The sequence below is a fragment of the Zonotrichia albicollis genome, chromosome 7 (assembly GCF_047830755.1).
Source record: "Zonotrichia albicollis isolate bZonAlb1 chromosome 7, bZonAlb1.hap1, whole genome shotgun sequence".
Lineage (NCBI taxonomy): Eukaryota > Metazoa > Chordata > Aves > Passeriformes > Passerellidae > Zonotrichia > Zonotrichia albicollis.
In genome coordinates, this window is record NC_133825.1 from 36,426,359 (window position 1) to 36,447,787 (window position 21,429).

The 21,429-nt window shown below is 42.9% G+C and overlaps 1 protein-coding gene across 3 annotated transcripts in view; it reads left to right on the forward strand.

Annotated features, from left to right (window-relative positions):
* ENTPD1 (ectonucleoside triphosphate diphosphohydrolase 1) overlaps positions 1 to 21,429 on the forward strand; it is a 50,598-nt gene that overhangs the window by 10,114 nt on the left and 19,055 nt on the right. Inside the window, exon 2 of one of the 3 annotated variants that reach the window (XM_074545053.1) lies at positions 4,819 to 4,956. The exons of 1 other annotated variant lie outside the window; for it this stretch is intronic. Coding sequence is in view for 1 of the 2 variants with exons in the window: in XM_014275744.3 (XP_014131219.1) it covers positions 11,545 to 11,560 (16 nt within the window). In the remaining variant the exon portion in view is untranslated. Of the gene's footprint in view, positions 1 to 4,818; positions 4,957 to 11,400; positions 11,561 to 21,429 lie in introns of those variants that run through there. One more of the 3 variants, XM_014275744.3, reaches the window with a different exon arrangement.

Genomic DNA, 21,429 nt, shown 5'->3' on the forward strand with positions numbered 1-21,429 from the left:
AAATTTAACTTACTCTTATGGACTACATCTGGAAATAATTTACATGAATGTTATTACAGTTTTTTCTAATGTAAAACAAGTCTTTGTGCTTTAAACTTAGTTTAGCAGCATTTCATTCAGAATTTCTTAGGCATAAAAACACACTAACAGTAAGAAATGGAAGACACCAAATCCTCTCCACAGAAAAGAAACAGATTGAAACCTCAGATGAAAAATCCTGAGGTAAAAATATGAAAGGAGGAATTATTTTTAGGAGAAAAGGAGAAATGAGAGAAGAGAACACTTAAAAGAGATGGGGGAAGGGTGCAAAGTGAAACATTACAAAATCGAAGAAAAAATCTTGCTGAGGCAGGAGCTGAAAGATGGGAATGGGAACTATGCAAAAAATACTAACAGCCTAAGGTTGGCAGGGTTTGTGTTTGTACATGCTCATGTAGCCCACCCAGGCCCCCACTCCCTCCTGAAATTCCAGGAGCTTGAATTTTAAGCGAAAGGGTACTCTGGGAAAATGCATTTTCCTATTTCATACTGCTGGGCAGGCCTGTGTCACAGCAGTACGTAATGCTTTTCCCTGAATTCCAGATTGTTCTTTGAAGCAAAATATAAAAAAATAGTAATAATGAAAAGCACACCAAGCAAAAGAGAAGCAGAATAGACCAGAGCTAATCTGCCAGCACTCAGAGAAAAAAAAAAAAAAACATTTTTCCCTACCACAAAGAACCCTATTGTTCCCATGTTAAGTATTTGATTTTGCCTGCATTTAAACCAAGCTGTCTTAAATTCTGTTTTCCTATGATGGGAAAGCATGTGCCAGTTACTGCAGCAGTGTTCAGTGGCTCCAGGGAAGAGTTGACCTCTGTGATTTCCAGGGCTGTTCGATTTTTCTCAGCCTGCTTAAACTGATTTCTGGTAGAGGAGAGGGTGACCTGCCCTTTATGACTGGGAAATCTCACCACCTGTTCAGCTTGTAAAAAGTAGAGTTACATCAGGGAAAGAAGCCTGTGAGGAATCTGAGCACTTTGGGAAATGTTGGGTGTAATGACTGTTACCCACATATGTCCTTCTGGTAAATCTTATTAAGGAACCTCCAGCATTTACACTTTCATATAGGCTTTGCCACTGTGTTGAAACTCAAATTTTCATTTTTTCTGAGCTAGGAAATTTTTGTGCGCATTCTTCACATAGCTAACAAAATCAGGCGAATATCACTGTGCAGTGCATTTCCCTGGTAGGGTGTCAAGTCAGGGAGAATCTCTTTCAATATTAGAAGAAATTCTCCTTTATTTAGCAGAAATGAGGATGCTATTAATAAAAGCAAGCTGTTATTAACAGATAGTTACTCACACAGTACTTTCAATTATTTCCTCCTACAGGCACATTCACTCACACTTGTTACCCAGTGAGGATATGGAGAGGGTTGGCATGCTGCTGTGCTTGCTCAGGCAGTTTGGCATGTTCCTAAGAGAAGAAATGGAGAGAGGAGCATGGGTGGGACTGTCACTACACAAACATTTTTAACAGGACCAAATAATGTGATTGTTGTTGCCATAGCACTCCTGCACAGCACTTCTGCCCATGGCTGCAGCCCGAGCACTTCTAAGTTCACAGAAAAAACCCACAGCACCCAGCGAAATTACTTCAGTTGTCTTCAAGTTTAGGTCACCACTTGAAACTTCTGCTCTCTATATTGCAAATTGTTTAAAGCAGTAAATGTTGTCCTGAAAGAAGTGAAAAACTCTGTTTTTATTGAGCCAAGCTCAGTTTGTAAGAATGATGTGCTTAAAATTCCTGTACATCTTCACGTGTCTGTGTAATTGCTTTGGTCATATGGAGTAAAAATTTGTGGGGAGAAACTTGTTCCAGAGTAATACAGTTTAAATGCATTGTAGTTTAGACCATAAGAGGATAAAACATCTGAAATCTCCAAAGTGTACTGACCTGGTATATTTTTACACTGTGTTGCTTGGAGAAGTTCCTTGATGCTAAAAATAATAATTTCTCACACTGTTTTCCATCTCCAAGGTTACTAAATCTTTTTAACCTGAACGTAATTAAGATTATACCTACAAAATATATTTTTAGCCTGTTAGATTTTCTGTGATGTAATGTTCTAGTAGATGCAGCTGAGTTAGAGGAAGTCTGCTCAATAGGAGAGGGAACAGTAGAAGTGAAATCAGTAGTTTCTACAGACAGTTGTTCTTTCTGTGGCTTTTTGCATGGGTACAAAAATTTTGCGTAATGACTCACAGGTCTTCAAAGACCAGCAACCAATTTAGAGAAAGAAACTCCATGTACACCCCTAAGAAATTTGAAATCTGTAGAGGATGTTTGAAATACGACATTTTCTAACCCATTTGAAACTAGAACTATTCACTGGGTTCACTTTTTTGGTACTATTTTCTTGCTCCAGTATCTTTTAAGAAGTAGACTAACAATGAAAAAAGATAATTGACCATATGTGCCTGTTAGCTCAGATAATTTCAGAGGGCTAAAAACTTTTTTTTCTTTTTCTGCATGCAGTATTTTAATATCTAAGTAAGTAATGGATTGGTGACATGAGCACCTGCTGAAAGCCTGTGATTCACACAACAGAACCAGTCTCCTAAAAGCCTGACAGCCATCCTGCAGAGTATTTAAATGAATACCTGCTCACAAATGGCAGCCTTTGATTATCCATTCCTCCTGGGGCCTTGCTGGGCACAGCAGGGCTGGAGCTCCAAGGGCTGAGTCCAGAGCTCTGGCACAGAACCCTTTCCCAAGGCAGGCTGGTCCTGCTGCAGCTCCACCATCCCTCCCCACCTAAATACACCTAAAGGTTGTATATAACTTTTTGCTTCTTTAATGCATGTGCTGCCATACAATGAAATCTTGGCTGGAAATATCACCAGGAGAATCTCAGTGGGTGGATAAATCCTTATTCCAAGTGTGGTGAGCACAACTGGGAAAGGGTAGCATCTGACAAGTAGGGTTTTGTCTGCAGATGAGAATGATTTCAGAGCCTGCTCATTTGTAACTGAGATAGTTAAGGTATCTCACTTGTGATGGGAAAAAAAAAAAAAAAGGCAAACCACTGTGCCAGAAAGTGTGTTGTGCAAAATCTTTGGAAATGTGACAGTTTCCTTGGAAAAGAAACTTCTGTGCAGGAATTCCTTAAAAAGACAGTCGAGCATATTTGTCTAGTCTTTCCTGAATCTTTTCAGTTGGGAATATTTTTTCAGACCTAAACCTTTCCTTTATAGAAAAAGGTATCATAGGTATTCCTCTGAATACCTATTCATATCATTTGGTTCCCTTTGTAATTTTCTTTTTGCCAAAGAATGCCTGGAAGAAATACTGACATAACTCTCACACATACTAAAATAATGCTCAAACATATTGAAATTTCCTACTGTAGGAAATAGCTTACTAAATGGAGAGTTGAGTTAATAAAATTCATTTTATTGGCACTGTTAGACTAGTCAGAGGTTTGAAGAGTTAATGATTTAATGACTAAATAGGAGAACAAGGATATTTAACTTAAGAAAAAGTGTTTTCAACTTGAAAAGGCTCAGCCATCTGATGTAGCTGAGAGATGTAGAAAGGCTATTTCTAGAATCAAGATTGTTGGACAAGAATATACTTGCACATTTAAGTAGGTGAAGACACTGCCGAGTTTATATGGGGAAAATACTGACAATACAAATGACAGTTTAAACTGGATGCCAAGTTGGAGATGTGTTCATGGAAAAAGTGGATGAAGGATGCTTCCTGCATGCTGAATGATGAAGGCACACATTTTGGTACACAGAACAGCTCAAGGAGAAAATGTGCTTTGAAACAATCTGCGTATATTTAGTAAGGAGGCAGATCTGTGAGTACGACACAGTGTTGTAGTTAATAACTTGTACTCAGTGGTGGAAAAAGGGAAAACCACTAAGGGAAATAGAAGGATTGAAAAGCCATTTATATCATGCAGTCAATATGTATGAATTTATGGATCTCAAACCAATCCTCCTTTATAAATTCATACACAAAGAGTACATTTCATAAATTAAATCTCTCAATTTAGAATTGAGCATGAAGCTTGACACACTAGAACTGACCTTTTTCCCAAATTTTTTAAATCAATGCAAAGACTAAAAAATAAATAATTGCTTGCTTTAAAGATATGGTTTCTTATTCTTTTCAGTTAATTCAAAGAGAATTGAAATGGGATGAAGAAGACTTTTTTTAAAGCAAAAGTACTAAAACCTGTGGAAGTAATAAATAATCAATCACCACTGAACTTGAGATATATAATTTCCTAAAATTTGGGACTTCTTTGAAGTCTCCTTTCTCAGACTCTTGAAGCACAGAATTAAAGAGCAGGAAACCTTTCAGAGGCTAAATAAAGATGACCACACTGAAATGCATATAAAATGAAGTCATGTTAAATGTACATAAACCCACAGGGAGAAAAATCTGGCAGTGAGAATCCAAAAGCAAGTGTGAAAATATCCAAGAGCTCTCATCTCTATAGATAGTTCTCCATGATGCTCATGGACTTGCAAAAGCTCAGCACGGGCACACGGTGAAGTGAAGTGGGATGTAAAGAGGGCAGCAGGTTTTTTCAGTTGTGAAGATTTTGATAAAGGATGGTAAATAACCAATTTCCTTATCTTCCTAAGCAAAGTTTACATCTGAGGCTTTCTTAGAAGGGAGAGCATTTTATGCTTCTAGAACACAAGAAAGCAGGTGGGTGATTTATCATGGGTTTATTTATGGCTGTGTTAACAAACAAATGCAAATCAGAGATGATTGGGGGTTTTAAGATCTCTCCCTTTTTGCCACTGTCTTCAGATGGTCCTTCTGGATGGACACAGTCAGATTCTCTTCTGCTGTTAATTGAGTGACATCTGATGGACAATGCATCACCATGCTGCTGCTGGTTTCCTCTGTGGATGCTCACTTAATAAAGACCAAATCACTTAACAGAGGGTGAGTGGGTAGTCAAGCTGAAATCCGACATTTAAAAAGCATTTATTTTAAAGTTATTCTTTTTCATTTTACGTATGTTTTCCACGTTATGTCTACTTTTATTCTTTTGAAGAAATACTGAGTGTCAATCTGGTCTAAATATGTGCAGTTCATTTTTTGGAAATATCTGCTTTGAGATGATTTGTATGTTTATTTTTGCCTTAACTACCAAGGTGCTGCATGATAAATTCAGATTGGTCAAAAAACCACTGAGATGAGCTGGTAATAAAATAGTCTCCTTTCTTCAGTCTTAAGGCAGCAGTTATTCAAGGCCCATATCTGTGCTGCTAATTCACATTTTCTTATTTTCTGTCTCTAATTTGCCAAGTTTGGGAGGTACACTGTGTGTTAGATGGGGCAACTGGCACTCACTATCTTCCCTTATCAATTCATGATATAGTTATCACTTATTGTTCTGACACTCCCTATTGGATTTTCTGTGGTTTTCTTCCCTTTTTTCTTTCTTCTACTGGAGTACCTTTTCATAAACTTCAAGTATTTCTTTTTATAGAGCCCCTTTCTCTTCTAGATATTGGTAACCCCATAATATTAAACAACAGAATAAAGCTGTTATTAGTTGCTCCCATGGGCTTCCTACCCTGGGAGCATTGGAATGTTGGAAATGTTTGCTTCAGTGAGCCGTTATTAAGGATTTTCTGCTGTTCCTGCCAGATAAAATACTAGGAAGATACAAAGAGATGCAAACTGTAAGAACAGAAGATTAAAAGACTTGAAAATACCACTAGCACTTGTGCATTTGCTAAAAACCAATGACAGTAGCTATGGCTAGCTCTGTTTGCTGTTGCTTGGAAGGAAAAACAAGAGCTTTGTTGCCAGCAGGGGAGTACCCATGTCCTGGATAAACACAATGACCAAAAATCTGAGCAGCAGACTTGTGGGGCAGGGTGTTGCTTACGACTGGGATAGTTTTGTTAAAATTACCCAGCAAAATGAAGACTCTGTAAATTTGGTTTATCATATTTAGAGTGACGTGGGTAAAGTACCAAGTGCATGAAATAACATGAGCAGAAAGAGCAAGTGGTGTTTTGTTAAGCAGTTAATGAGCAATAACATGTTCCTTTTCAGGACATACTTTTTTTTAACACTAATTTGTAGAGCATAAAAAGGCTAATTGCTTTTTCTTTTAGTATGTTAACGTGTCTTTGTAAGGTTAAATGAAATTAGTAATATAATCTTTAATGATATTATTAGACTTGTATTGAAAGTATATTGAACCTACAGAATAAGGCACTGCAAGGATGTTAAAGAGTTTCACCTAATAGATAATTTGCTAATGAATATGTAAACTAGGTGGGCAGTTTAAGGTGTTAGAGAGTGGGACTTTGGTACTGCTCCTTTCAAATCATGTGTCAGTGCCCATCATTCATACCAAGGCTGAGCATGGGAGCTGTCTGCATGTTTCGATGAAGTTTTGTGAATGTTTAACTTATTTCATTTATTGTGTAAAAATACAATTTTTCTTCAAAAGAAAAACAAACCAAGCAGAATAACTAGAAAATTCATTCACCTCTACAAAGGCACAGGAACTTTTTTCCAGTTTCAATGAGCATCATTAATTTTGTGTTATCAGTTTTGTAGAAATCATACAAACACAGTTGAACAGTTGCTCTGCAGATGTCATCTGAGCACTATTATCTCCATATCCCAAAAACAATAAACAGAGACAGGCAAATGTCCATCCAGGGATCAAACCCACAACCTTAGTGTTTTCAGGACCATGCTCTAAGCAGCAGAGCCAGTCTCAAGGTGATAAAGGTGGTACACAGGTTTTGGGTGACAATGTCCATAAATAGTGGTGCAAATACAGCATAGGGAACTTTTCTGAAAGGACAATTGCAAATATTTAAACCAAGACAAGGAAGTAGCATGATGGAAAGGAACTTGAATGCTTTTAATAGATAGTGCATTTCATAAGTTTAAGGCTAAAGAGCAATATTGTTTGCAGCAAGATGAAGCTGAACGTCATCTCATCTTTTTACCTAAATACCAAAAGCAGTTTATTTTTGTTTTCCAAGAATTGCATTCTTAAAAGGTAATGTTAAGTGCACACAGATAGTATATAGCTCACTGCTTGCTTGTCTGTTTCCTCGAGAGTCAACCAAGAGGGTTGCTTTACACAAAGAAAGTATTTGGGGAATCTAAGTTAAGCATTTGAACTTCAGCTATTCAGAGGAACCCGGAGATGTGGGGAGGACTTGGCCTACTGTGTTGTGAAAACTGTCAAGTCTGAGGTGATTGCAATGTGGGATGAGTGGGCCAAGGAGCTGGAAGCTGTTAAAAAAAAAAATTTGGCACCAGGCATGGTTTTGGTTATGTGTCCTTTTTTAATGCCTGGCCTCTCTTCTCTGCCTTTCTTTCCAGAAGGAAGTTGTCCTAATCTCTCAGATCACTGTCCCTTTGCAGAGCGTTCTGCTCCTTCTGGTCCCAGCAACTTCATATGTTCACTGTTTTTCTGGAGAGCTTCATCTTTTATGGTGTTTCAGAGATGCTGGGGAGGGACGCCCGTGTACCTTTGTTGTCCCTTTTGCCAGGGCTGATGGCTGCCAGTGGTGACACTAGCCAGCACACAGGGACTCAATGCCTGGGAAAGCCCAAGGACTGTTCAGCCTATCCCTCACTCTATGTTTGCATTTCTTGAAGCTGCCACTCCCCCCTGTCACTTAAACAAACAGAGTGATAAATTGCAATCTAAACACATACCCTCAGACTCCTAAGCAAACACTGACTTCAATATTGTTGAGTTTGGTGATGGGATGGCCTGTTTTCATTTAAAATATTTCAGATTCTTTCATGCCAATTCTTTCTGTAGGAACAACGTACCCGTGCATCTAATGCCTATAGGTTTGTTTTCAGGCTCCCTGACTCTCTTTTCCTATGGATGTTTCTTTCACCCATCCCAAAGTTGAGAGGTTCTGGCCCTGGATTCCAGCATTATTATTTCAATCCCATTCCCTGTTTTCTGGAAATGATGCTAGTCTTCAGTCACTCTTGCTCCTTTTCCTTAGTCCCAAAATCAGCATAGCTCGCTCATCTGCAAAATAGCAAATTCTAGAGATCTAGGAAGTTGCATAATTTTAGCCACAAAGCAACACACACACAACTTGTGTAAACTTAGACCAAAATGACTGTAAATAAGTTCTTACTATGGCTAGGAAGAATATGGATATTTAAGATGCATTTTGTTCCTCCAGCTTTGCTCAGGATGCTCAGTTTTGTCCAGGGACTAGAAAATTGGCACTCTGGGTTTTTTGCTATTCTTACCCTCTGCACAAGATGTGTGGAAACTACATCCTGAGTTCTCTGGTTTCCTCTTTTTATTTGTGCTTCAAGCTTCCTCCTCAGCTGTCTGGAACCTTATCTGAGTATAAATGCCAGCCTGGGCCTCCCTCCTGGGGCTGCTCTCTTTTTTCCTCATTTTGTTTTCTTATGGAAATGACTGTGACAAAGAATCTGCTGTTGCCTTCTGCTGGTTTGTGTACTGCAGGCAGAGGTTTGCCCGAAGGCAGGAGCAGCAGACAGAACCAAACTGCTCCAGCAAACATGGATGTGATCTGACCCTCTGTGGAAGGGGAACTCTGCATCTCATGTCACATGAGGCTGCAAAGGCCACTCTTCCCTTGGGGCTGTGACAAAGGATGGTAAAGTTTCCTCACTGTCTCTTGCACCTAAACCGAAAGGCTGCAGGAGATGCAATGCCACCATTTCCTGATCTTGCAGCTGTGGAATGCCACTCACAGGTGTATCAGTCCATCAGTTAGAGGAGATCATGCTACTACAGAACACAGAAGTCTGCTCCCCGTGGCTCTGTGAATGACCTGGGTATTTTTAAGTGTAGTAGACCATCACTGTTCACAGCAATTCCTCCCCACGGGGCCTTCACGTTCCAGGTAACACCTTCCTCTTGTGTGAAAACACTGCTGTGTGCTTCATGGCCACTCACTGATCATGTATCATCCTTCCCCATTGAAGTTTCATGTGTCTCAGTTTGAAAGTGAACTTTCCTAAGAGAAAAAAGTAAACAAAAGCCTGTCACTGGCAGACTGCTATAAAAAAAAAAAAAAGGCAGTTGTGGTTTATTGTGTTTTGTCAGGTGCATTTAAAGGACTTGAAATACACAGCTCTGGGCATCCTAAGATCTGTTCAACATGGTGTGAAATCATATCTATTTTTCTCTGAGGGGAGCTTGTACATATCTTCCTCCACTTGTTAAATTTGGACTTCTCAGCTCATAGGTGAGCTCAGCTGACAGAGTTTATTGAATTTCTGCCTGTAGAGACATCATGTCTAACCTAGCATTTGAAAAATCAGTCATAAATTCCAGCTATTTTTTAAAACTACTGTTCAGTTTAGTTAATTTATTCAATGTATGGAATTTTTGTATATATTTGATTTATTTCCTGTGATGATACTCTGCCAACAAGTATTCTTTAGGGAAGTCAGTGTGCAAGCTGGTAGATAAGGACTCATACTTTTTCCAAGGTTTTGGTTCTGGTTTTTTTTAATGTATTTCTTACTGATAAATCTGTGCAGTTGATATTTATTACAGTGAATACTTTTAAATTTTCATTTATTAAATAAGCATTGAATCAACTGCACTCCTGTTTTTTAAAAAAACCTGATGTTCAAGGTGACCAACAAAATTACTTCTGCCATGACAAACCATCTAAATATGTTGCTGACTTATCACTGGAAGTAAGATCAGTTCTCTCTTGCACTTCCCAGGCCGATTTTACTCATTAAGATGACACTCAGTGTCTACCTTCATCTCATGAAGCATTGCTCCTTGAGCTTTTGAACCAGCAGTGACATCACTAATCACACTAATCACTAAAACCTAAATTATCACAGAATGACCTGCCTGGAAGAGACCTTTAAGATCATCAGGTCCAACTCATGCCCTAACACCTCAACTAAAGCATGACACAGAGTGCCACATCCAATCTTGTTTTGAACACATCCAGGGGTGGTGACATCACCACCTCCCTGGGCAGGTCATTCCAGAACTTTATCACTCATCCCGTGAAAAACTTTTTCCCGATACCCAATCTATATTTCCCTTGGTGCAGCTTGAGACTGTGTCCTCTGGTTCTGTCAGCTGCTGCCTGGTGAAAGAGACCAACCCCCATCTGACTACAACCACCTCTCAGGAAGTTGTAGAGAGTGATAAGGTCATGTAAATTGTTTTATGTCACTGATCCTTATTTTCCTGGTCCCAGGAAGATTAGAAATGGGTGTGTTTCCCTACCAGCTGGAGTAGTACAGGCCAGGTCAATGTTTGTTTGTGAAGGAGAAGGAACTGATCATTGTTTATGGTGGGCTGCAGTAACAAAAGGGATTTGAAACCCCATGTCCAGAAGTCGTTCTCCAGGTCCTAGCACCAGGATTCTGCTTTTGCTCTCTCTTCTAGGGGCAAGAGCTCTGGAAGCCGGTGGTAGGCGCAGAGCTGGATGGTGCCCAGCCGCAGAGAAAGGGAAAAGGTGGCAGCTCTGAGACGGGAGCAGGCTCTGGCACAGGCAGGGCAGCACCTGGCTGCACGTTCTGGTGGCCTGTGCTCCAGGTGACCAGCAGGGAAGAGGCTGGGAAGCTGATATCCACTTCTCTGAAAAGAAAGTGAAAGAGCCCGGTTGGTTTACAACTTCCTTTGCACTGGGAGGCTGACAGCTCTGTAGACAGTAGTGTGGAGACACTTGTGGTTCCTGGAATGGGACTGACTGAATGTCGCAAACTATGGAGAAAAGTTGCTGGCACCCCTCCAGCACTACCCTGTATTTCTTATTTGTGGTGACTCAGGATTAAAAAGTAGTGGAGGGTAGGATACCTTCATGCCCTCCAGGCAAGTCTAAAATTGGCTCTTTCACAATTTTAGTGATGTGTTTGAAAGCCCCAGGAGATGCAGCCAGCGGTGTGAGTTCATTTATGGGACAGGCAGGTGCAGGAAATTACTTTTCAGCAGTTATTGCAACTTTATCTCCTTTCATTATTTGGTTGAGGTTTTTTCCTGTGGGCTGGACCTCAGATCTAGAAACAAGGAAGGTGATCTCTTCTCTGGACACTGCCTTTTCAGTACCTCGCTGATGTGGAGGGTATCTTCTCAGTCTCCTGCGACTTAAGAAAAAACAAAAAACACAAAAAACACTACTCTAACAGAATGCTTTCTCTCCGTAGCCACGATGCCCATCTGCCCCCCGAGGCAGGGACGCAGTCCAGCCCCAGCGCCCCGGTTTCCCCGGGCAGCCCCGGGCACGCACCGCTGCCCCCGGCCGTGCGGGACCCTCCGGCCCGGAGGAGAAGTCCGAGGCGCTGGTAACGTGGCAGCTCTGAGGCGATCCGTGCTCTGAGAAAAACGGGAGGTCAGCCTGCAAGTTACACGGATTGAGTCATGTAGAGTTAAACTAACCCCTCCCACAGCTATGGACCACTAAAGCGCCCGTTTTCATGAGCACCTCTCACTAAGGCAGCTCGGAGCCGGCAGAGGCTGAGAGAGGAAGGAGGGGGGAGCGCGGGAGGAGGGAGCGAGCACCGGCACTGATGGACGAGCCAAAGGGTAAGGACAGAAGCGAGCCGAAGGCAGCCCTCGTCCCCGGCGAGGGGCGCGGGGCTCGGCGGGAGCCCCCGGGGCGGCGGCATCCCGCGGCCGGCGCTCGGGGGAGGCTGTGCATATTCATGAGGAGCTCTCCTTCGGGATGTGCCAGTCAGGCGGGAGCTGCGGCTGCGGCATCCCCGAGCGGCGCGTCCCTCCCTCCGCGCCCGCGGAGCGCTGCCGGCGGTGGGCGAGGGCTCCGCGGCGGGGGCTTGCCGGGGTGGGCGCAGCCTTGCCGCAGTCCGCCCCCGGCTGACATCATCTTCCAGCCCCGGGACTCCCGGTCCCTCCTGGAGGGACAATGCCGAGTTGTGCCGGGGAGCCCGGGCGGGGGCCGCTGCTGCTGGGGGAGCCGGCGGTGGCTGCGGGCCGGCGGTGCCCGGGCGGTGCGGGCGGGAGCGGGGGCTCGGCGCCGGCGGCTCCAGGAGTTTGTCCGCGGTAGTGCCGGATCCCCTCCCGCGGCAGTGCGGGGATCCCTCCCGCGGCAGTGTTGGGGATCCCTCCCGGGGCAGTGTTGGGGATCCCTCCCGCGGCAGTGTTGGGGATCCCTCCCGGGGCAGTGCCGGATCCCTTCCTGGGGCAGTGTTGGGGATCCCTCCCGGGGCAGTGTTGGGGCTCCCTCCCGGGGCAGTGTTGGGGATCCCTCCTGCGGCAGCGCTGGATCCCCTCCCCGGCGGGCAGCAGCCCCGGCCGGTCCCGGCTGCCGCCGGCGCTGTCCCCGGGCCGGCGCCGCGCTCCAAGGGCGAAGGGGGCGGGGAGGGCAGAGCACAAACTCGGTGAAGTGTTGGCTGTCAGGAGACCTCGGTGGGAACCGAACAATGGCTCGGGGGGTGGGAGCAGCGCGTTGCTGGCTGCGAGGGGCTCTCGGTGCTCGGAAGAGGAGGATTCCCCGCCCGGCAGCCTGGCAGCCCTCTGGCCTTAAGTGCGGTCCTGAGGAGCGGGGCAGGGAGCCGGCAATAGCTGCAGATGCTTATTGCACTGTGATTTTTCTACAAGATGCATGTCTTGTACTTGGCTTTGCCTTTTATAATCAGCTGACACGGTGCACGTAGCAGCACTAGTCACAACGTTTGGCAGAAACATTTCCTAGTTTAGTATCAGCTTTTTTCTATCTGGTTCCTTACCCTCTGTTTACAGCGCCTTCTTCTGCAACGCGGTCCGTCTTTCCGTGCTGCTGACAGCACTGCGCTCCGTGCGGGGCTTTCAAACACAGAGCAGGAACTCGGACAAATTCACAAGAGGCAGTAAACAGGAAAAATATTTGGGCAGATAGTTTCTTGTTCAGTACCAGGTGGAAGTCTCTCATTCATCATTGTTATGACAACGGGGAAACAAAATGTGATTTCTTTTTTCCCCCTAGAATAAATAAAATGTTAAACTGGACCTTTCCAATGTTTTATCTTCATAGAATGTGATAAATGCATTTGAGGGGAAGGAGGATTTTCTCAGTCTGACAAGCATCAAAGTTTAAAGCAAAGACTGGCAGAAGGAGAAGGTTAGCTCATTAGTTTATGCAGTCATGAGTGAAGCTGGAAATATTTGGAGATAATTTGCCTCTGTTGAGAAGGGAGATAAGAATAGCTTTGAAACCAGTCTTTTAAAAGTTTTATTCCAAAAATGAAATACAATGCTTGAACAGAGATGTCTTTTCTAGTGGATGAGGAATCACAGGGAAGAAACTTGGATAATGAGAACTGATTTAGGAAAAACGACCACATAAGCCTTCTTTTAGAAAGTGGAATTTTAAAGAGACAGAAGGAAACTAAAGGAAACTGACAGTGCTCAAGCCAATTGCAGATGAGGCAATGATGGTTCTGTAACAGGCTGACCTGCAGAGCATGCAAGTATTGCAAGACCCCATAGAAAATTAGTGCAATAAATAGCATGGAATTGCATTACATCTCTGTGGGGCAAGAAAACACCACACTGTTTCTGAGAATGCCTCTCACAGTATCTTTTCCAGCAGTCAATGGGCTCAAGATGGGGCAGTCTGGGACAGGTGGTATTCATCAAGGAGTAGGAAGGTTCCACCTTGAAATGAGGCACAAATGCACACCAAGGGCACATCCTGTCATCAGAAAGGAATTATTAAGAAGTGTTTCAGTAAGACACCTGTTTCCTGTGAGCCATGTCCACAGGGACTAAGTGGCTTTGGAACACTACTCTTCAGTGTTAGGAAGCTTGTTTTTAAACACTGACACCGTCAGCTCTGCTTTGAAATTGGCTAAAATGGCCAAAAAATAAATGCTGTTTGGGATGTTACATAGCAACAGGTTATATCATTGATCACTGAATACTTTCTTCGGCAGAAAGCATGACAACCTTAAAAATACATGTTACTGGAAGATGCATGGGTGTGCTTCAGTCTGGCAAGAGCATGCCACTGATCTCGTGTAGACAGCAGTGAAAAGAAATAAACCTTATTAAATTTATCTATTTTAACATAAAAGGCACTCATGTAGTAACTCTGATTTGGAGGTCTCTATATACACAGAGATTATTTAGTCACTGTCTGATGACTGCTCTCTATAGATCATTCCAGCATGGAACCGTAATAAAGCAAAATCTGACAGGGAAAAAAAGTAAAGGAATGTGAATGGAAAAATCAAAAGTTTAAAGAAGACATATTGAGCAGCACATCAAAACCAAGAATGAAGATGACTTTGATTTGTTCATTCAAGCTGTGAAGTTAAAACAAGTAAATTAAAGGAAAAACAAGTAAATTTAAAGGAAATGGAGAAAGAGGAAGTGGAGAACATCTGATGGAAAACATAGACTCTGAATTGGGGAAGATTATTTAGAGAAAGTAAAGATGTCAGGGGAAAATCTAAATTTATTAGGGCCAGGCACAATTCAAAGGAGGCATTTAGTATGCCTTAGGAACAAAATAATGTGTATAGATCAATTGCAAGATCATTATGGAGGTGGACAGGGAAAGACTTTAATGACAATGTGGGACAAAACCAGAAAAGTGTTGGCTAAATACTTTTCCAAAACAGGGGGAGTAGGGGAGGCAATGAATTCTGATATGAAGGAATATTTCAGGGATGTTCATGGAAGTAGTTTGTTTTGTAGATTAATGTTTTGGGGTCAATAAATTTTAACAACAATTTGAAATGAAATGTGCCTAGTACTTACTGAGAAGATCTATAAGCAATAATGTTCATTTTCAGCAAGCTGGAGCACTAGGGATATCCCTAACAATGGGAAGAGTGCTATTGTTCACCCAATATCCCAGCAGTATGATGGTGGATATTCTGGAGAGCTACTGCCAATATAGCCTGACATTAGTCCTACATAAATTACTGGATAGATCTCTCAGGAACCAAGTGTTAATGGCTAGTTTGATTATATTCGTTTGGTTTTGTAGAGAATAAAACTTATCAAAGTAACTTTCAGAATAATATTGTAGAAATGGGTAACACTGTCAAAATGGATAATGGAATGAATACATGGAAAAGGAAATTACTCATCCCAGACAGAAGCAAACTTATGAGTTCATGTGGCCCCCTCAAGTGAGCAGATATCCCCATCCTGCATCCTAGGATGGAGATGGTCCCACTTACAAGAGTCTGCAGCAAGAACTTCAAGGAATATGTTTCTTTTGGTTTTGGAACTTGGCTGGAGAATGCACTTAAAAGAAGGAGTGGTGGAAGTCTTTCAAGCACTGGTAGATCTTTTAATCTGTCTTTACTTTCTTGAAGGCTCTTTTGTTTACACAGTAAGTCAGCTGACTTAAAAATTAGCTGTCACACAAGCCTGGTGTGATTCCCATTCGGAAAAAATACAGGCTGTATTTTGTCTTGTGCATGTGAACACTCATTGAAGTTCTAAGGAAAAAAATAAATATTCTTAAAAGCTGAGTGGCTGCTGAATAAATCTGGGCTGTGAGTTAAGGGACTTCCAAAGCCTAACTCTCCAGATAGTTTAGAACCACCACACAAAAGGGGAACAGGAAGAACTGAATTCCCTGGCTGGTATTTGACAGCCATGGTCTGGATTATAAATGTAGGGCTGGGAAGGCACCAGTCCTTTATTTTCCAACTAATTATTTGCACTTGTTTTATTTTCCAGAGGAAAAAAATGTGGTTGAAAAGATTAAATATGAATACCTTCCATGTTTAAACTTCTTCACAATAGATACACTTCCAATGTTGTTCTGATTGCAAAAGTCTCCCTATGACTCTCTAGCAAAGAATGAACCAATGGATTAAGACCTGGGTAACAATAGACCTTAAAAATAGTTATCAAAGGAAATAATCATGAAACAGCTGTGTTTTCAGAGGTATTCTGCAAGAGGCCTGATGGCATTAGACATTTCCAATAATGATCTGAAAAGCATAAAATCACTGCTGATTTGCAGATGGAGTTTGTCAATGCTAGGAGGACCAGTACAAATACCAATTAAGTCAGAGGAAAAAGGAAAAAGTCTAAAGAAGCCAAGAGTGGTTGGAAAGATAAAGAGCAAATAAAAGGCTTTAAGCCAAGCCTGTAAAAGCACAGCTAATGTGACTTTGTGAGGAAAATTGGTCATTCAAACACTGAATAGACCAGAAAGATTTCCAGACAACGTTGTTCAGAAAAAAATGTGTAGAGGTGTGTGGCATGTATGTATATGTCTATTAATATAAATATATATATATATGTCTGGGACAGCCATAACTCAGAGGTTTCGGGTTCTTCATTACCATGGAGCAAAAAGGTTGTCCTCTAGTCAACCTTATTGTGACCACTGCAATCTGTTTGCCCTTTGACTTGTAATTACCAGAAACATACAGAATACCCTTCAGGAATTTCTGGAGGAGAAAGAATAAATTTAAGAGGCTGAAAACCTGAAAAGCAAAGTGTTACAGAAGCTATAATAATTTATAATCTTTTTGGTTTTACCTAAGTTGCAAAACTGGCATCATGTGGTGCAGAAGTATCATGCTGAGCTACATTCCTTCTTTTCCTAAGACATCTTTCCACCTGTGGGTTTGAGAGCAGCAAGAAATGAAATTTTTGGATTAATATCCTCTGGGCAGGTATTTTATACCTTCTTACTAGCCCAGTGCCCAATAACAGTGTTCCATAGAGCTGGATGTGTTTGGAAGTGTGTTGAGACAGGAGCTGAGTTCTCAGCTTAGAAATCATCTGTTCAAGGTGGTTAAGACTTGGTTAGAGACAGAAGTGTTTGGGCTGAACTTTGGGATGAAGTAGGTGATGCTGAAATTACTTTGGAGAGCGACCTCCTAAGGGATTAGTATTGCTTGAGACTGATCAAATTTAAATTGTAAAATTTTGGATCATGTTGACAAGAGAAGTAACCCAGTTGGTTTTATGAAAGCCAAGTTAGATGTGGATTACTTATAAAACTCTATTATTATTTTGTTATCTAGGTTTGAGAACTGGCTTTAAGTTTCAGCTCATTGGAAACCTCCCTCTGAGTAGAACTGAAGGTTTGTGGCAGGCATTTCCATCAGTCTCTTAGTCACAGAGCTGTTGACAGAATGCTCACAATGGAGAACAGCAGAGCCTAAGGGTAAACTTCTACTTTTTATCATTTCATAGTAATCTTGCTGCTGAAAGAGAAAAGGCACCTGTCCTTGTTTCTGGCCTTGTTCTTTTTATTCTGTGATAACTTTCAGTTTGTCCAACTTGAAAGTCAACACTGGCCCAAGTGAGAGAACAGAAGGAAGATAAAGGTAAAAGTCACTTTCATGAAAGTTATGGGGAAGTGCAGGAGGAAAATCTTCACTGCAACACAAGGAGAGACATGACACAAGCCCTGTGCTCTGAAACATTGCATTAGCAGTACAAATTAAGAAAAGGGGAAAAGTGTGAGAGACCAGATGGAAGAGAACAGAGTCAGCTAAGTGCACACTGAACAAATTCATCTGCTCACATCATCTCATGCACTCACTGCCCCCAAATGTGGAAAATGCTGCAAAGATCTGTTTCCAAGCCTGCTCTTTGTCCTTGTCCCTCTGTCCCTAGTGCTGCACTGGCTGTTCACACTCAAGGGTGATGCAGGCAATGTAATGGTCAGTGCTGTCACTGTCCTGTGGGTGCTTAGCCACCACCAGCAATGCCACAAGTCTGCCTGTTGTGGTTCTTGTCTGAAACATTTGGGGCCCATATTTGTCCATTCCAGCTTGGGAAGAGCTTTCAGTGAGGATCTGCAGAGCCACTGCACTGTCTTCCTTTACATTGCCTTTCAAACTCCCCTTGTGCTGTCAACACAGGGATTAAGTTTCTAGTATGGGGAGCCACACACCCATCAGTCTGACCTGTGCTGTTCTGCGCTCCCTGGTGACCTTCACCCAGCTGAATACTACATCTCTTCTGAATAAAAAGTACGCCTTACAGGGTAACTGACTGATTTACAGGCTGGGACTTGCACCTTTAAGCAAATGTTTTTATGTTGCTTAAGTACAAGTTAAAGGCTCTTAGTTTGATTTGTATTCTCTCCTTTGATTTGTATTCTCCTCCTGAGAGTCTTGGCCCTGATCACAAATCATGGTGAGTGCCAGAGCGTTCTTGATGGAGAGGATGCAAAGAAAAAGGACCTATTTTTACAAAGGAATGAGATTCAGTTTGTTTTTTAATTAACTGTCTGCAACCTCTCAGCCAAAGCTCAAACCATCCCTGGCCTTTGAGCTCTGTGTGCTGACTGGAAAAGGTGAGTCAGCAGCTCAGGACTCAGAAACCACTTCAGCCTCTCAGCTGGTTCACAGCACTGTCATAATCTGCTTGTGGGGTACCGAGGCAGAGGAGACACAGGAGGGGCTGGTTCAGCTGCTGTGGTTTCCAACGCTCACCACAAGTCCCACTGCAGCTGGGGGCAGGGGAGGCAGCAGCATCTCCACCTTCCTCCCTGGGCTTGGCAAGAAGGGGTAGACTCCTCCAAGAGTGAGAGATGGAGGGAATTTGGAGTCCCTTCAGTACAGCTGATGGATGGAAACATCCAGAGTGCATGGCAGAGCCCAGGGAGCAGGCGTGCAGGGGGGAAAGGTGGAGCTGCTTTGTGGAGGATGGGTTTGGTGGTGGGGACAGGTAATGGAATGGGATTTGTTCCTCTGCTGAGAACTGTCCCTCCCTGCTCTTTGCCAGAATGGGAGTGGGCAGCTCCTGCCAGGGAGAACATCTGCTCTTTGCCACAATCAGCCCCTAGCTGCTGGTTCCAGATTCTTTCGGGAAATGTACTGGAAATCTGCAATTTTGTCTTGAATTGAATGTGCCAAATAAGTTGATTTAAAGCTTCTATATATTTAGTCTCACTTCACTGAAATAATGTAGGAAGCTTACTGTTTGTCAGCTTTGTTTGAGACTGCAGTAAACATGAACACAGCGGAAGCCAAAAAGAACTTTTTTCTGGTAAATCTAGTGGTCAGGCTCTTGTTAACAATACTTAGAAATACTGCTGTGGCCAAAAGCATCAAAGCCATACAGAAAAGAAGAAAAGAATGCTCCAGCACGGTTCTTTAGAATTTATTCTGTCATTAACTAAAGAGAATTAGGATCATATTTGAAAGGTGGAACTATGGCATAAGACAGAGGTAGGAGAGTCCCTTTTTGTGGCAGAGCAAACAGAGCAGTTAAGGAGACTGTGAAACTAAACCCCTGCACTTCATCTTAAAAATAGTGCTTTACAATAGAACCTGGCCCCATGCTATGGACTCCTTGTTAAAGACAGTAATTTCACTGTTGCTTTTTAGGCTCCAAAGCATGTCTCAGCTACAGAGACCAGTAATTTCTCTACCAATTTAAGAATCTTCAGTCCTGTGGCCGCTTGGCACCTAAGAATGTTAACTGGATCCCATAGGCCTTGCTGGGAATAGATGTCCTTCTGTAAACGGGGATTTGGAGAACTTCTTTTGCCTCTCCGTTTCTCAGGAGATTGTAACAATAAATGTACACATCTTGGGAATTTTTGGTGTGGTGTAGCAGTTAGTCTTGAGTTTATTGGCATCTTTATAATATAGTAATGAATTCTTTTAACTGCTGGTTTCTCCTTCCTCCATCTCTGAAGTCTGCAGGAAGAAGACACAGGGAATGCCTTCATTCCTCCATGGGACCCTGATGCCTTTGTTACCCTTTTCCATCCTGTTTCTTCTAACCTAAATTACATTTTCAATTTCTAGTCCCTGTTTTTAAAGTTGTAGGAGAACTGCAGAGAAATTGTAGCGTGAGTCATGTGCATACTTTACTGGACCATTAATCTCCAAATTGCTGTTAGTCTGGCAGAACATCAGAGAAAATAGCAAAATGATGGAAGATGAATTGAAGAGTAGCTGTAACCAAAGTGTGCTGCTCTTTCCCTGGACCTTGGGAATTCTGCCTCTTTTCAAGAGAGTGTGTGCTGCAAGCCCTGATCCATGAGAGCTACCCAGACAAGTGGGTGGGATGGTCCACAGGGCAGAGCACTGGGATGTCTGCTGCTCTCTTGTGCTTTTTCATCAACCAGGGCAATAAGGCTAATGGTGCTGACCTCTGTAAACTCCTTGGCAATGTATGAGTGAAAAGCACTGTGTCAAATTTAAGTGTTATGAGTTGTTATTAGGGAAAGGCTGACAATACTCCAGCATTACCTGCTTTGTATTAGTTTCCTGTATAATGTGGGCAGACAGCACTGCTGAGAGCTGGAGTCAGCTGTGAGAGCCAAGGGGAGCCTGGCAATATTTGGAAAGTAGTGAGAGAACCCTGGCCTTGCTTAGTGTCTATGTGCTGGGAGAAGGCTGGACTCATAGAAATGTGACATGAGAAAATGGGAGTGCAAAAAGCCTCCCTGTGAGTGCTGGGGTTCTGCTTTGGGATAACTGCAGCTGTCCTGTCTCACAGGAGCTTTATGGGAGAAGCTGAGGTTAATGCCAGCCTTGCCCTGCAAGCCTGGATACAGGAGCAGTACCAGGTCTTGGTGACACTGGTGACAATGGTCTCACCCTGTACTGTCACAGGCAGCTGCTCTGCAGGTGACAGGCTGAAAACAGCTCCAGCTCTAACATTGCTGCTGAGATCTTGGTTGAAAACTGTTTTAAATCCTCTGTGGTGAGCCTGGTAGTGACACCCAGGGACAGGCTTCAGTGTTGCTCTGCAGGATTTCAGCATCCTCTGACTTCCCAAAGACTGCCACTGCTGCTGTGCTCGTGCTGCACCGCAAGCTCTGCCCAGGAGACCTGCCTGCATCTGAGCAGCAGAACTGCATGGTAACCACAGCAGCCCTAAAACCTACTTCCTTTGCTGCTGTCATAACCTAACCAAAGCAAGGATACCCTGTCCCAGCTGCAATGATGGCCTGTGAAAACACACCGTGCATGAGGTAGGCATGCAGCTGGAGGTGCAGGAATACTCCAGCTGGCCTGGAGGAAATGTGAATGGAATATGTGTGAGAGAGAAGAATAAACAGATCAAGGAGTAACAGAAAATGGTCCATATTGATAACCAAGGACATAACTGACTGCACTAAAACTGGGTGAGTGCTGAAAATGTGTTTGCAACAAGGGCTGCCTGTGCCCTGATAAGGCTCACATGGATGGCGTGTCAGGAAAAGGCCTGGGTGCTGATGAAGTGCAGACTAGTCCTTGGGGAACAAATAACTGAGGGATCACAGTAAACTCACAGCACATCCTCTGTGCAAGTTGTCCTCCTCTCAGGGCAAGCAGATAGGCAGTGGGAGCTAAGGTACCCAAAATGAGGGGGGAGGAAAGGCACTGAGCAGCCACCTGTTCTAGATAAAAGGTCTTTCCAGGAAAAAGGATCACCCTGTGGTAACCATTAACTCCTGAAGATGGCAAAAGACCTGCTCAAGAATTTGTAGCTTGTCACTGAAGAGGAACCCAAGAGGTGCAGTGAGG